General features: G+C 38.6%; 1 protein-coding gene across 1 annotated transcript in view; it reads left to right on the forward strand.

Moving 5' to 3' along the window:
- TTC17 (tetratricopeptide repeat domain 17) overlaps nt 1-14062 on the forward strand; it is a 52278-nt gene extending 38216 nt beyond the window's left edge. Inside the window, exons 17-25 of the mRNA XM_085224592.1 lie at nt 1065-1232; nt 1645-1892; nt 2487-2652; nt 5167-5287; nt 5607-5766; nt 6245-6328; nt 8417-8536; nt 10398-10541; nt 12951-14062. Coding sequence (XP_085080718.1) covers nt 1065-1232; nt 1645-1892; nt 2487-2652; nt 5167-5287; nt 5607-5766; nt 6245-6328; nt 8417-8536; nt 10398-10541; nt 12951-13082 — 1343 coding nt within the window. The 3' untranslated portion in view covers nt 13083-14062. The remainder of the gene's footprint in view (nt 1-1064; nt 1233-1644; nt 1893-2486; nt 2653-5166; nt 5288-5606; nt 5767-6244; nt 6329-8416; nt 8537-10397; nt 10542-12950) is intronic.
- The last annotated feature ends 2676 nt before the right edge of the window (nt 14063-16738 follow it).

Consider the following 16738-nt stretch of genomic DNA (forward strand, 5'->3'; position numbering starts at 1 on the left):
CACGCTGGCCTGATGAAGAGCGAGGCATTAAAAATATTCCTTTGTAACATGGGATCATTGTGTGGAGAAAACTGCTTTATTCATATTCTTTGTAATTCTTGCTGCCAATTGGAAAAATAGTGCTTTCCATATGCAGTGTGCAGGACAGTTAGTTTTCACAAGGAGAGCAGGGGAACATACTTGAGGATCTGGCATTTACCGTGGGCTCTTTGATTCGCTACGTGCGTCTTAATTCACTTGTGTATGTAAGCTGTGTTCACTCGCAAGAGATTGAAAGGAGAAAGGAAGGATTTTAGAACAGTAGCTTAGTGCTTGGAATATCTCCTTTACTTCTCAGTGACAGGCTTCCCGTGTCTTGGCTCTGTAGCAGTGCCACAAAGTGAGGGCAGCTCCCAGCCCTCACACCGCGTGGGAAATGCACGTCCCTGTATCTGTGGAGTTCTGGGGAGGTGAAGGGGGTCAGCCCTTTAGATGCTGTGCCTAAGAGTCTGACAGGGAAATCTGAGATCTTCAGCTAAAATGTATTTGTGATCAAAACCATTGGTAAAAAGTTGCAGCTGATTTAGATGACTGTCTTTTAGAATACCTGATAGCTTAACAGTGTGTCAGTGAATGATGCCTGAAGGAAAGTTAGCATTGCAAGCTGGCTGGCTGTCTTTAGGACGACTCATTGCAGCTCTGTGTTTGAATTTTTCCGAATGGACCCCCATATGCAGTGCACTGTCACTAAAAATACACTTTGGAAACAGTCATTGAAAATGCTACCACCACACAGTTATTTCTCAAGTACTGTGCAGCCTCCCATCAAAAGATGCTTGTGTTTTCTTTCATTAGTCATTCACAGTGTGTAAGTAAAAACATTTTCTGTAACTTTTTTAGGTAATCTGCCTTGTCAAAAGGCAGAGCGGGGTTGCTTTGGTTTGTTTTTGTTTTCCACTAAGCAATGGCTTTGATACTTTGTGAAACTGTAATACTAATCTGTGTGTAGACAACTACAGGACTGCGTACTTAAGACTGCTCCTTTTGGTCCTATGTGGTGTATCAATAAATTCCTCTCTTTTCAGGTCACTGTCATGAGAAGAGTCCAGAAGGTAGTCATGACAAGGAGAAATACTTTGACCACCATGAGTCAGTCACAGAAATGGCAGAAGGACACTCTGGGAGAGGTACAGAAGATACAGAAATCCTTACTCAGCATTCAGTAAGAGATCCCTCCATCTTGAAACTGGAAAGTAAGTCAGCCTTAAAATTCAGTACTGACAGGTGATTTTCTAGACTTTTTGGAGGAGCTGTCTTCCTTCCTCCAAGGACCTACATTATTCCCTTCCGCCTGTAATGTGGAAAGTGATCCTTAAAACTTACTTTGTTGTATTTACTGTTCTTCTCCAAGCCTGGCATGAAAATATGTAAAATTAAAAAGGGAAATCAAAGGTTAGGATGTTTTCCAAGGTAAAGGATATAGTCTGCACTCTCCAGTCCCTTTCTCCATATGCAGCATGGAGTGAGTATTTAGTTTGTGCAAGTGAAAGAGTCAGATCACAGGGAAAAAAAACAAACAAACCAACCTTTTTTTTTTTTTTTTTAATTTAAATAAAACTTATGGATAAAACTAGGAAAAAATGAGGTTGTGCTATTCCCTTCTAGACACTGTTACTGCAGAAAGCAATAATTCAGGAGTGGAGAGTTTAGAAGATGATCAGATGTCTGAAGAGATGCTGGCTTTGGTGGATGAGTTTGAAAACTCATGGCCTCAAGAAGCTTTTGAAGGAGCGCTGGAAGTAAAAGGTCGTCGAATGGACTTACAGGGAATCCGTGTCCTAAAGAAGGGAGCTCAGGATGGCCTGGCAAGCTCCTGTTTTGGGGACTGTGGTGATGATGATGAAGCTGAATGGGTAAGTTTGGATGAGTTTGTGAAAATCTTGTACCAACTTACTATTACAGAGGGAAAGACTAAGACAGTTTCTGGGAACTTCCCCTGTAGGTTACATGGAGCCTGTTTGTGGTTTATGTGAAATGAACTACTAGTTTCAGTCCATTCTAAAGGAAAGGCTTCCACTAAAACTAACATCATTGATTATCAGCAGCAGATGCTTGGGTGTTGTATGTTGCTGAGTTCCTCCACACTACCTGTACAGAGTTACAAAGGAGACAAGATTTTAACCAAATGCTCTAGTTAGCATGAAGATGACAAAAATACCTGTAGTCATCGTGTTGCCAACAAAATATGTAATAAGAAATGCATTTCAGCTCTTCAGCAGTCAAGTTGGTTTTCTCTTAGGTTAGAGGTTGAAATTGTATGTTGTTTGCGTTGTGTGATGCATTGAAAATGAGCAAGCTCAGAGAATGAGTTGAGATGGGGAGGAGATGAGAGCTCATCATAACATCTTTGGAATTGAATCCTTGGGCTAAAACAGGTAGTGTGTTAGAGCAGCTAATACTTACGATGTTTCTTAATGTTAACCTTGCCAATATTGTTCTTTTGGTAGATCACTTTTCAGGTCAAACGTTTAAAGAAACCAAAAGCTGATAGCTTGGATCTTCAGGAGACAAATGGGAGAAATGGAGAAGAAGGGACTAACGGAGAAAACGAAAACTTCTACCAAACTGCCTTGGAGATCAGTGGACCAAAGATACCTTCTCCTGGACCAATAGGTAAATTGCCACTTTGAGAGAAAGCAAATCCCTAGCAGGTTTTGAATTACTGTACAATCATATAGAATGGTTTGGGTTGAAAGAGACCTTTAAGATCATCTAGTTCCAGCTCCCTGCTGTAGGCAGGAACACCTCCCTCTAGACTGTGGTTTATTTCATGGCAACTTTTATTTTACACTGGTTTATTACTATAAATATGTGCCACAAAGATGACATAGTGAAATACAACTTCTAGATGAAAATGTGGAAAAACAACAGCTCCAGCTCTCTTCCATGAGTACCTTCTACATGAAGTACAGCATAACTTCCTCCACTGTATGAAAACTTTCTAGATAATAACAGAATTTCTGGAGATAAAGTGGTAAAAGTGGAGAGTGAAAGACAGTGATAATGTCAGTAGAAGTAGTAAATGGAGTGGGGAGTTATTTAATTTTTTTTGTTAAAACTGAATGGAAAGAGAAATTTTTTGTTGTTTTTTTTTTTTTTAACTGAATGAGAGATGCTTTCAGGGACAGATATGGGGTAAAAGCTTTAATTTATTATTGACTAAACATAATTTACACAATTTGAAAACAAAACACAGAAAATTTGATCTAGTAGAAATAAATAGAACTTAATGTTCTACAGTGATTGATTTGGTCATATTAGAAGGGAAGATTTAGATGCTGTCTTCCAGAAGAGTAGAGCTAGTGAGGTGCGCAGTCTTGCACCAATGTGGTTGTGGAGGTTTGCAGAGAGAGAGAGAGAGTTTTTGCTACTTAAGGAACAAGTATTGTAGAGAGATCTATTAAGACAGTGCAAGTTAGTTCCATCAATGCATTCATTTGGACAGAAATCATCAGCACATGATTGCTTTGATTAAAAATTTGGAATTTCTAGAACTTATTGATGCCAAGGAAGAGAGGATGAATAATTGTTCCCCACACATTTCATCTTACTATGATTTCAATTGATGTAAAATTTTTATGTTACGGGCATGAAAAAATGTGTTCTCTATATTCTAGTCATTGACAATTTGATGACCTAGAAAGTAATTCACGTTTTTGAAGGCTTTTACGTGGAGTCTTTAGCAAGCTTGTGAAGTTATTAGCAACTAACAAATACAAGTTATTAAATAAGGAGGATTGCATGACAACAGTAACCCATTTGTGAGGATGCACCTTTCCTTTTCTCAGCGTGTGTTCTCTCCTGAGCTACTTTCTTGGCTTTATTAACAGCATCCCTTAATTGTAAAGTCATTAACTTTCTCACACTCCTGAGGCAAGGTCTGCTGACATCCTCTTTGCAAGAACTACATTATCAAAAGTTTAAATAATGCCTTGGAGGTTTACCTGGGGAGTTCCAAGCAGAACAGGGAAATGACTGTCCCTGTCTGACTGGTACTCTGATAACTGATCTGTCCCTGTGTAACATTTTCATGCCTTTCAGTATCTTTTCCTGTTCATGCTGGTAGTAACTCTAAATCAGGTACTGCACAGTGCCGATGACAAAAAATGATCTTTCCCCTCTGCAATTTCCTCAAGTTTTTCAAAGTTGATTTTCCTTTAATCAGAATGTTTTACAAAAGACATAGTGTTGCAGGCTTTATCATCATTTTGCAAAACTGTGGTGAAGCACTTAAACCTTAGTGAAGCACTTAAACCTTGATGGGAAATAGATCTTGCATCTAAGAAGTCCAAATTTTAGGTAACCAGAAATAGGTACTAGAATACTGCGTATGTAGCTGATCTGATAGACCTTCATGTTTGTGAATTTGACCTCTCACTGTGCAAATTTAAGGCTACAGTGAATTGTTTTTACCTTCAAAACAGTTCAGATGATTTTGATGAGAGAAGCATGTTTCCTAGCAGTTAACACGAGTTGGATTTGTAGGATTTGGTATAAGATCCATAAAATGTGAGGGGAAGATTTCAGTGGATTTTTGGATCAAATGTGAAGATCAGATTCCTAAAATAAAGTGAATTATTTAACCTTTGCCTTCCTTGGTTAACTCATTTCTAAAATGAGAGGTTTTAAGTGTACTTGCTAGTTTCAAAAATGTTGCTGTCTTGAGTGTGAATGCAGTAAAACCTTTACTCATGGATAAGAAATGGCAGTATTTTTCGTCTCGGATTGTCAGAAGATGGAGTAATCAGCTTTTATTAGTTCTTACTGTAGCTATACATCATAAATGATAACTCACTTAAGAATTTTAAGGAGTTAGAGATATTACTTGTGAACAAGAAAGGCGATTGTTTTTAATCTGCAACTATTGAAAAACTCTAACTTATAACTTGTATCTTAAAACTTCGCCTTCAGATCTATCTGCTATGGCATCCACTTCTGTCTTTGGATCCCACAAGTTCCATTCAGTATATTTAGATATGGAATTGTTCTTAAAGAAATCTGATGGCAACTCTGTGACTTTTGTGTTGTAGGTATTTACTGGTGTATTTTGAAATTTATTGTACTAAGTCTTTCTGCTTGAAAATAATCCCTTTTATTATTTCTTTTTTTTTTTTTTCTTCTCTCCAGGAAAGAAGCATGACTATCGTAGCCTTGGGTGGCCGAGTCCTGATGAATGTCTGAAACTCCGTAGGGTAGAGCTCACAACTGTGGCCAGCACATGGCTTGCTGTTTCTGCTAAAAATATTGAGTAAGTATCTTATATATGGACCTTCAGCCACTCACACAAAGCAAGGCAGTTGTATGGCCTTGAGTGTACATTAACTGAAGATTTTATTGTTCATTAAAGTAAGAAGGAACTATGAGGATTACAAAGACATTTGAAAACATGATGTGGTATTTAACAGTAGACTTGCAAGAAGAATGCAACTTCAGACTGAAGATCCAGTTTCTCTGGCTTGTCAAGCTGTTCAAAGGAGATTCTTCTGTGCAGTTTACATTCACTAGGGAACTTTGTAATGACTCTTCTCTCTTCTTCTCCTGACTGATTCAATTTATTACCTTTATAGCATTACAGAACACATTGATTTTGCAACACAGCTGCAAGAACCAGCCATGGAGCCCCTTTGTAACCCCAATCTGCCAGCTAGTATGCATACTTTGGACCACTTGCAAGGTGTCTCTAGTCGAGCAAGCCTGCATTACACTGGAGAGAGTCAACTTAAAGAGGTATGCCACAGTTGAAGACTGTCATACAAAAACATCTATACCATGGCAGATTCAAGGTATGTTTAGTGCCCTGTCTCCTGAAGTGCCCTGCAGCACATGAACACCTGAATAAGAGTGTAAGAATGATGCAAGCTGAAAGTGATTTTTTACCAGAATGTTTACCAGACTGGTTTCCCCATCTTCTGTGATCTGAGCTGAGGGAAATACTAAAACACCATTGCTGTCTTGGTATTTATCACTCTAGATAGATGAGTTGGTAGAAGAAAAATCAAACAGCTTATACACAAACTTCTAGAAATCTCAGTATTCGATAGCATGGAGTTAAAAGATTCTATGATGATAGTATTAACTAGTTATACAGTGATGTTTAGGTTCAAACAAGTCAGTGAATTGCAAAATGCTGGGTGAAAAGATAGCCAGCAAGTGAAGGATATCTTTTCTCAGTTTCCTTTAAGTATTTGTCCTTTCTCTTTCACAGGTGCTACAGAATCTTGGCAAAGACCAGTACTCACCACAGTCATTAGAACAAGTTGGTACTCGAATAGCCAAAGCTCTGGAAAAGGTATATATGAATGTGAGAAGAATGATGTCTGGACATACTGCTTGGCTTAGCAGTCAATCGAGTCTCAAACCATCTGTCTGAAATAAGGAAAGAGTTTGTACTTGGGCTTGAGATTTGTGTTTATTCAACATCTATAATGCCCTCACAGGCTTTTACTTGAGCTCTATATCCTTTGCTTAACATTTGGGAGTCCCACTGTCAGGTCTTTTGCCCGTCTTTCTACAAAAACCTAAGCTTGTAAAATTTCCCAGTATTTCCAACCCTGTTGTGAGCTGTATTGTTGGCTGCCAATGCATATTATATACAGGAAGGATGCAGAGCTGTTGGAGTGGGCCCAGAGGAAGGCCATGAAGATGATCAAGGGTCTGGAGCACTTCCTGTAAAGAAAAGCTGGGAGTGCTGCACTTATTTAGCTTGGAGAAGAGAAGGCTCTGAGAAGACCTCATTGCAGCCTTCCAGTATTTGACGGGAGCTAACAAGCTCCCAACTTTTTACACTGTCTGATAGTGACAGGATGTGGGGAAATAGCTTCAAACAAAAAGAGAGAAGGTTTAGGTTAGATGTTAGGAGGAAAAATTTTACTGAGGGGGTGGTGAGGTGCTGCAGGAAAGCTGTGGATGCCCCATCCCTGGGAGGCGTTTGAGGCCAGATTGAATGGGGCCCTGGGCAGCCTAACCTAGTGGGTGGCAACTTTGGCCATACCAGGGAGAACTGAAACTGCATGATCTTTAAGGTTTCCTCCAACTTAAGCTATTTTATGATATTAAACTGTTTTAATAATTCTCAGTCTTTATTCAGATGCTACATTCACTTGGAGCTTAAGGAAAGTCAGAGTTAACCCATGGCTCAGCTCTTCCAATTGCACTTTTGGCAGGCAGAGAGTTCCTCTCTTTCCTACCTATTTGTTTTTTCTCTATGTAGTATTGAGCTGAAGTGTCAGATGCATTCAGGCAGTGGTATAGCACCATATGCAAGGCTGCACTTTGTGTTCCCCACTGAGAAAACCAAGCTTCCTAGCTAGATCAAAGCTGCTGAGGGCCTCACCTGGAGGGGATGCTTAGTGACATAATTTTCCCATGATATACAAGGCAGATCAGGATGCAGTGATTGCTGTATACTTCCAGTGTTGTTAGGAAAACTATAACACAAAAGAGGGTTCTACCAGAACAGTTTGGTGCCCCTGGCCTATTCTACTGAAGGCCCTCTAAGGAAGTTATTGTGGTTTGAAACTGAAGTCAGTAAGCCTTAATTGTTCCCAGAAAGTGAAGATATTACTCTTAAGTTTGCATAGTAAGCTTAGTTTCTTTTGACTTCAGGTATGCTAAGTCTTGTCTTAAATGCTACACTTGACCCTGCAAACAGCAAGCTTTGTCCAAATACACGGAAAATTTGCTACTAACAGAAGAGAAGCAGAATTTTTCGTAAGGCTAGCTGTGATGAAAATAAGCACAGTTCTTCTGTCTACCAATCTCATTCATTATTCACAAGAGTTAATCAAATCTAGATGACTACTTAATTAATTGCACATGTGAGCATAAACATTAACTTTAAGTATGTGAGTCCATTGAATTCAAGCACATAGTATTTTCCTTTCTAACATGTGGCATGGGAGTCAGCCAACTGGAGGCAACAAACTTGATCAGCTGGACTGTTCAGGCTTTTGCTTTGAGTTGCATCCCAGAGCATTCTTTCTCCTTATGGTGGCTACAGAGAGCCCAAAGAGAACAATCAGCCATCTTCGCTGGTGAAAATTGTTGATTTGTATATGGTAATGTATATACAATTCTAGATGCTCGGCACCTGACAGCTGGTTAGAAGATATTGTGACTGTATTGAGATGTTGTTACTGTACAAAAGATGAAGAAAATGATGTTGTGCTTGGAATTTGTGTTTTATTTGGCAGTCTCATTGATGAGGCTATTGCTTATATGTTATTAGATAAATTCTTAATATGCTTTAGAATAGTTGAATGTTATTTTTAAGTGAAGCATCCTCTATACCAATATACTGAGTAAATTCGAAGAGTGAGAGACAGGAAGGTTGTTAACTACAGGTGTCTGTATGACTTATTTTTGTGTTCTCTTGCAGAATCAGACTTCATGGGTCCTCTCTAGCATGGCAGCTCTCTACTGGAGGGTGAAGGGCCAAGGAAAGAAGGCGATTGATTGTTTACGGCAAGCATTACACTATGCACCCCATCACATGAAGGTGTGTACACATCTGCCTGCTACACAGATAAAATAATGTTGTCCTTGTGAGATAGCTACTTAATTTTCACATACGATTGTTAAAACTAGAATTGTGCATATTCTAGTTTTGCATATGAAATTTCAAGACTTTCATCACCTGTGAGTGTGGGCTGCAAAAGAGTAATTTCCTGCATTTCAGTGGGTTTAACACTTCTCTACTGGGCACTACAGGCTTAAACCTCCTTCTGTCACGTAGGGCTTTGAATCTTTGTCAGCCTCATCTTGTACAAGTCTTTTACCCTAAAATATGATTGTGCTTTTAAAGTGGGGGAGGAGGTGAGATCCGAAAGAATAATTTAAATGCTGAAATCATAAATGTTTTGGCTGACTAGTGCCTGATTTTGGGTGGCAGTTTTGTGCTTTAATCCAAACAAGGTAGTATTTTGGACATAGCCCACTGTTTCAGTTGACTGCAATGCTTTGCACCCTTAGCAGTGCCCCATGGCGTGCTGAATGTTATGTCTGTTCTTAGACACCAGCTTCACCCTTCCAAACTGGTAGATGCAGTATGCAGTATAGGCCCCTAACTCAGCATTGGAGATTTCACTTTCAAATTGTGCAACATCGTAAAATGTAAACCACTTTTTAACTCTTGGTCTTAAGTTGTTCTCTGAAAATCAGAAGACAAAGTAGTTTACACTGTCAGGTTACTATTAAGAAGATTTATCCGTTAACCAGAGAAAGGCCCCAACTAAGAAATGTTGATCTCTTCCTATTTCACATCATTATTATCTTTTGTCTTCTATAGTTCTGTCTTTTTATCATCATCCTTTTAAAACAAGGTTGGAACCAAGGCCCAGCACAATAAACCTGTCTCCCTATTATGGTGTAGTAGTGCTGACCGTTTTCTGATATTATGATATAAAATTGACTGGGACTGGCTTACACCAAATCTGTGCTTAGCTTTTGTCCTGGCTCCAGAGAAGACTCTGAGTCTTGTTTGTAAAGATACAGCTGCAACTTGGAATTAGTGATTTAGTACTGGATGAATAGCGATGTATTATTTTGTTTAATCCTCTTTTTTGGCCTTGTGTTCCATCTCACCTTTTCTCATCCAAATAAGAAGTAATTTTTTTTCCTGTGGGTTCCTTTTGTGATTCTAGCTTCCATAGTATCTGCATGGCATCAGGGAGGAAGGGATCAAATTGCATCCTAAATTTTTAGATGTTCTGTTGAATGTATCTGCAGACCACCTCTGATAGTATTTTGTCCTTCCTAGGTGTGAAGTCCAGCTCCCTGAGAGCTTGTTACAGCTGTCAGGGCTCCATGCTTTTGTCAGTCAGACACAGTGTGGAAATTCAGGAAATAAAAACATTGGTGACTACCTGAGAAGATTTTTATAGCTGTTAGCATCTTATAGGAAATCTGTGTCAGGGATGGGATAGAAAACAGCATGTGAGTTCCATTAATGTTTAACTCTTTTTTTCACTTCCCTACTTTTTCTTTATTCATATTCCTTTTGTGCAGCTGCTGAAGGAGAGGGATCAAAGAGCTTCTCTTGTCTCTCAGAGTACATCTTATCTTTGGGGGAAAAGTAACAGCATCTTTAAATATCCAAGCACATACATTTGTTTTTATGTGAGCTAATTTTTGAGTTATTTGTCTATGCAAAAGCAATGTTTGCTCACTTTTGTGAGCAGATTTGTGTATATGAGTTACTGTTTTTGTTCATAGCTCAGGGTCAAGTGCCTTTTTTCTGGTAAGTGTAACTCATCACTTTCAAAGTGACCAGGTGGTGGAGCCTTCTGTCAGTCTTCTCGCTCCTGAAACAATTTCAGTGGAAAGAACCTCACTGTTGATCACTTTCTCTTCTCTTAAAGGATGTACCACTAATAAGCCTGGCAAACATCTTCCACAACGCCAGACTTTGGAATGATGCTATCATTGTGGCTACCATGGCAGTGGAAATAGCACCGCACTTCGTGGTTAATCATTTCACACTGGCGAATGTCTACGTAGCAATGGTGAGCATGTTTGTTACTCTGATGTGTCTTGTTTATGACACGTGGAATTCATCGTTCCACAAATAATTTTGGAGAAGCAACATTCATGAAATACGGGGAGTGTCAGTAAGAAAATATTTTTTTAATATACTATTTGGAGCGTCAAAGCTTTTTATTACTCATTTAATACATGAAGGCCAGTGTTGTTACAGGTTGGCTTCAGGATGCTGCCTACAAAGCTTTGATAAGACAACAGCAAACAACTGATGATTTTGACTGGCTTCCATTCTAAATAAAGTTTTTGTTACACTGGGAAATTAATGATAAACTGAGTTTCCATCCTGAAGAGCTTAGTTTAATGTAGTTAGTAAAACCCAGTTTGCAGTTGCAATAAACAAACAAAAGAGATGTTTATTTTCACTATTTGGATTATCAACACCAAAAATAATTTACAGATTGAATTCCCAGTTCTTCGTACTTCCTATATATTCTGATCTGTAATTCAGCTTTTGCTGTTTCACGCGAATGCAAAATGTTCATTCCTTTTTCCTTACAAAAGCTGGATTGGTTCTTGGGTGCTTTCTTTTCTTTAACAGGACCAGTATATTTCAAGGGTAAGAGAGGCACCATTAAACTGGAACGTAGTTGATGTGTATATTCATTTCAAAAGTATTTTCAATTTCATGTGTTCTATCTATCCCCGCCAGTATTTAGCACTTGTCATAGATCTGTCTGTAATGGTTTGCTCTTCTGGTTGGGGGGGGAATCATGCTGATAACAGGATAAGTTTGAGAGGTAATGGTGTATTGTGGTTATCGGGGTTGAAAAGAGTTGAAATGTGTGGTACTGTTGAACACACAGTAGAAACACACTGAAGAAAGGAATGACTTTGTTCTCTTAAGCTATTGCTTCTGACAGTAGTTTGAAAGAAATGAAGTTTTATGCTTGAGTTGTCAGTGTCTTTTTCAAGTGAGCACAGTGCCTAAGGATAACTTTATTCTCCTGGATCTGAGAGATTTCTCAGTGAAGCCACATATTCATTACATGAATTGGTTAGCAACAGGACAAGACTTATCTTCTGGATCAAATTATACTGATATAAAAGTGAATTTATTTATTTTGTATTTAGGAAGTTCTCTTTAAGAATTGAGTCTGCCCAACAGGTTGTTTAAAAGAAAAAAAAAAATTAGAGTAATCAAAAGCGTAGCGTTACAGAGGCCCATGTTCCTTAATTTGCAAGACTTTTCATCACATTGCCTTGAAAAGTGGAAACCGTTGGCCTTGATAAACATTGAAAACTCTGGATGGATGCTATAGAAGAAATCTAAATGATTGTCAAAGTAATACCAGATCTCAGCAGATTTGAATATAAATGATTTCTTCTAAAAATGGAAAAATCTGCTTTTTTTCATTTCTGTTTGTCGGTACTGCCATAAAGTAATATGGGATTTTCATTGTAAGTCCTCTTGACAAGTGTATGGAAATACGCTTTTTAAAAATCAAGGCTTTACAACTCCAGCATTGATGTAGTTAGTGTTTATAATGTGGCTAGAAATGAGCATTACCTGAAGTGTACAAACAAATTACTGAGAAAAAGGAACTTGACTAAAGCTGAGCTAATGCTTAGAGTGAGATCCTGGGGAGTTTCAAGTAGGAAGCAACAGTCTGCCCGAAGTTCTGTCGTCTTTTATGTGTAAAGGAAATTGAGAGTCTAGAAGTGCTGTGCCACTTGCTGTCTGCTTTCACGTGGGGATGTTAGTTTAGCTCTTTACCATCAATTCATCAATAGCCTTTCCATAGGAAATACTGAATATGCTGTTTAAGAGGAAAGGTGCCAAAATCCAACATTGGTTTTATAGCTCTTTTGGGGATTCCCTTTAGAAGATTCAGAAAAAAAAAAACCAAAATAAATCATGCACGGTCCCAAAAATATGCAAGAAGCTCAGTTGTTATAAGGAGAAAAGAGGAGGAAAAACGTGCAGAAAGTGGCTGAAATGAAACATAAGATTATTTGAGCTGTAGGAGACCTTTAAAGGTCATCTGACCCAACTCCCCTGCAGCGAACAGGGATACCAACAGCTAGATCAGGTTGTCCAGCTTTACCTTGGATGTCACCAGGGACAGGGCATCTACCACCTCTCTGGTCAACCTGTTTCAGTGCTTTGCTGCCATTTTAAATAAAAGAAAAAGTTGTTATATTCAGTCTAAATCTTGGGTTTTGTGTTTGTTTGTTTGTTTTTAACTATTTTACACCAAGAGTACTAAGATTATTAAAAAGAAAAGGCAAAAGAATTAGTCGGTAATGTTCTGCAGTTATTTGAATCAAGAAAATACTGGAGTTATCTGGAGGAGGAAAAGAAAGAATAAGAAAGTTAGTGTTCACTGTTTTTAGAATCTGACTTTATGCAATCTTCTGTTCTTTTTTTATAGGAAGAGTTTGAAAAGGCGATGAAATGGTATGAGTCAACATTAAAACTTCAGCCGGAGTTTGCCCCAGCAAAGAATCGAATCCACACCATTCAGTGTCATTTACTTATGAAAAAAGAGCGACGGTCTCCATAGAGATTGGTGTTTTTTCTCTTTTTTCCTTCTTTTTTTAAAAAGCCATTCTTCACTACTCTGCTTTTAAGTGTGCTAAGATAAATTGATGAATCAAAATTTTTAACAAGACTTCTGAAAAGAGATGGGATTTGGATCAAGGGTTCTTTTATCTTTTCTCAGATATAGAGGCATCTTTGGAAAATGTTTCACAGACAATAATTTTAAAACATCCATGTAAATATTAAACCAAGGAAGTTCCGTGAGTCCATAACCACTTGTACCAGGACCCAGGCACCGTTAGTTTCTCCTTAATGCTCAGATTGGCAGTGTCCAAAATGACTTGCTTCATGTCTTATAATCTAGGTCAATAGAAATGCAAAGCACACACCCATACCAAATAGTAAGAAGAGATAATCAGCAGTTCATCCATGTGAAACTCCTGCTTTGTCCAGTCCTGTTTACTCCATGCAACATTGCCTGCTTTTTGGGAAGGAGAGGCACAGAATTTCAAACATTTATTTAGAAAACAAAATAAAAAGGAGTTAGGAACATCTAGCATTTTTTGAATAATTTCTTTTTGTTGGACATGAGAGAATGAAGGGTGGGGAACAGCAGGACTCTGAAGTCAAAGTGTTTTTTTAATCTTATTTGCAGGGAAAAAAAAAAGAAAAAAAAAAAACAGTAGAAATCCCAATAAAATGTTTTATATTTGTCTGTATATTCATAGCCCTCTGCCTCCCTGAATGGTTGTTTTACTGATTCTTTGTTCACTGTATTTCTAGTCATTTCAGAGTAAGGTGCAAGTCTCTGCTCTCTCTGAGCCATACTTTCAGCAGCTCAGGAAGGAGCAGGGAGGCATTGTCAAGGTCTCATGAGCAAATGAGTCAGGTGGAAGATTTCCAAATCAGTTTTCTCTTTGTTTGGTGGAGGACGTGATTCTCCATACATCATTGTTGAATTAACAAGGGCACATATTTGAAATAAATTGTTTATGAACAAAACATGGCTTCTCCTCTAATCTGTGTGTCACGCGCCGTTTGAAGGAAACTAGGCTTGGGGAGCTGCTGCATTTGTTTTGGAGCAAGCAGAGCTGGGAGTTGACACAGCCTTTAACATTCTTAGTTAGATAATACTTTGCTACATATCTATGGAAAACTCCTCACCCCTCTTTCAGTGATAGGAATTAAGAGCCAAAATGGCACTGGTGGAACCTATGGACATCAATGTAATTTTTGTAATTTACTGTAGCTTTTCAGTTCATAAAATGATCCCTGAATATTTTTATATATAATTGAAAATGAGTAGTTATAATGCAAATGTTTACCTCTGTTTTACTGCAAGTAATTTTTTTTATTAATCTAGAAAGTCTCACAGAGGTATGAGCAAGTACTGCTGTTGGGTAGATTTTTATTAAAAACGTGTGTGTTGAATTTCTGATTGTCATCTGAGCCAACAGCAAGTCAAATTGTATTCCTTTCCTAAGGCTGTTTGGAAGCCTGATAACATTGACTGGAGGTCTGTCTGCGTAAGTTCTATTGTTGAGAGAGTCAGATCGCTTTCAGGAAAGTCTAAGACAACACCATGAGGATCATGGACTGGGAGAAGGAATTGCGGAGACTTCTCACCTGGAGTTTTGGAAGAAGCCAGTAAGGTAGGTGCATGTTAAAGGAAAGAAGTTCCATTCAAGTTAGAAAAAAAAAAAAATGTAATATATAAAAAGTTTTCTTACCTAAAAGATCCACTTTACTGCTTAATGCTCCGATGTGTCATATGGTTGAATCAAGTGACTGCCACACACACTGAAGTTTCTACTGTGTCAGTCTCACCGGTGATGAGCAATGTCAGGATTTAAGTTAAGAGTAAGGCTGGTCCGTAAGAGCCTAAAGCAGCTGTATGTGGGGCACAAGTGGGCAGTAGTGGCTTTCACAGAATTGTAGGGGTTGGAAGGGACCTCTAGAGATCATCGAGACCAAAGGTGGCTTTGTCAAAGGTGGATTGAAAGTAGACTTTTTCTGGATCACGTAGCATTGCTCATAGACTACACTAATGCATGCTTATAATTAGGCATTAATACCCTTGTCAGTTTACATCTTGCTTACAGCAGTTGGGTTGGTTGGTTGGTATTTTCTTTAGAAGTGTAGCAACGAGCGTTGTATATAGACATCATACAAAAGGTAGGCAGGTGCCCTACATTTTGTGTGGTGATCATACCATAAATTGGTGTTGCCACAAGGAGATAGCAAGCTATCTCCTTCATCTGTTTGCATTTCCAAAGAATTCATACCTTGTAATGGTTCTTCAAAACCGCAGTAGTCTGACTTCATGTATTTTGTTCTGAATATTGGCTAAGTCCTTCAAGGGAACGTATGTTACCTTACTCATAAAACATCCATGTACAGCTGTTTATTTGTTACTCAGCTGTTTGTTGCTGTATCTGCCGTGCAACTAATTATGAAATAGCCCCTGCTTCCCTGTTAACCGTCTTTTCATAAATTTTAGGTAATTCTTTGAAGTGTTGTAATGGTTTCCATCAGCTGCTTACAGTGCATAAAATTGATGCAGAGAAGAAAAGAATTTACTCAACCATAAGCTTGGGCTAATGCCAGCAGTAAGGCATGTGTCCTAAAGATTCCACTTTAGGCTCTACAAGGGAGCACCGACTTCCATCTTGAAAAATTCAGATGGTTGCTCTTCTTTCTCATTTCTGTCTCTTAAACCCTGTGGCAAAAATATGAAGGATAGTGATTTTGAATGTTCTGGTTGTGTTCAAGTGTTAGGGAAAAACTAATGATGCCCATCTTACAAGGAGAAGACAAGTTAGGCAGCGTGTTGGGAGGGAAATAATGAATTTGATGGAGCAGAGGTGTGGTTCTTTGCAGGATGAGCTAGCTAGTTAAGGATGAGCTCTCCTTTCATTTAATCCATTTTAAAATAAGCTGTCTAAGCTTGTTGTGTGCATCTTCAGCAGATAGAAAAGATGATTATCTCCAGAGGTTGATCCACCCTCCCTGTGACAAGCAGTCTCTTTGGTCAGCCTGTTCCTTCCCTTGACTGCTCTGTACCTTTAACCAACTACCGTATGATTTCTAATGATGAAGCTTAGTAACACGTTTCACATTGACTAGTTCTGCTAAATGCATCACCTAAGTTGTCTAATTTAGAGATGGCAAAAACCATGGGTTAAGAGCAAAATCCTTTTTCACAAAAAAAAAAAAAAAGTATTCTCCCTGGTTTTCAGAGTACATTCAAAAGTTGAAGTACAGATGAGGAAAAAAAAGTCCCTTGTTTGCAGATGGCATCATGCACCTAACATCAAAGGGCTTTTGAGGGCAGAACATTCGGATACTTTCTGCCTACAGAGTGGTGGTTTTGATTCACCATTGATGGCACAGTTGTACTGATCAGGGCTGCAGTGATCCTATACAAAGAAGAAAAATGCAAAGTACTGTGTTGGCTCACAGGCTGGGTTTTTAATTCCCGTCACCTGCAATCTCTTTTTATCACCTTTGATGACCAACTTTTGTAATAGACTAGAATACAAATCAGAAGTTTTCTGATGGAACTTACAACCTGCTTTTCTCCCACTCCCAAACCCTCGCATCTTCTCTCTTAACCTACAGGAAGGAGAATAAAAAGGAAGAAAACCCCATGGCAATTGTACAATAGCCAAAGCTGCT

This window comes from Meleagris gallopavo, chromosome 5 (genome assembly GCF_905368555.1).
Source record: "Meleagris gallopavo chromosome 5, MGAL_WU_HG_1.1, whole genome shotgun sequence".
NCBI lineage: Eukaryota > Metazoa > Chordata > Aves > Galliformes > Phasianidae > Meleagris > Meleagris gallopavo.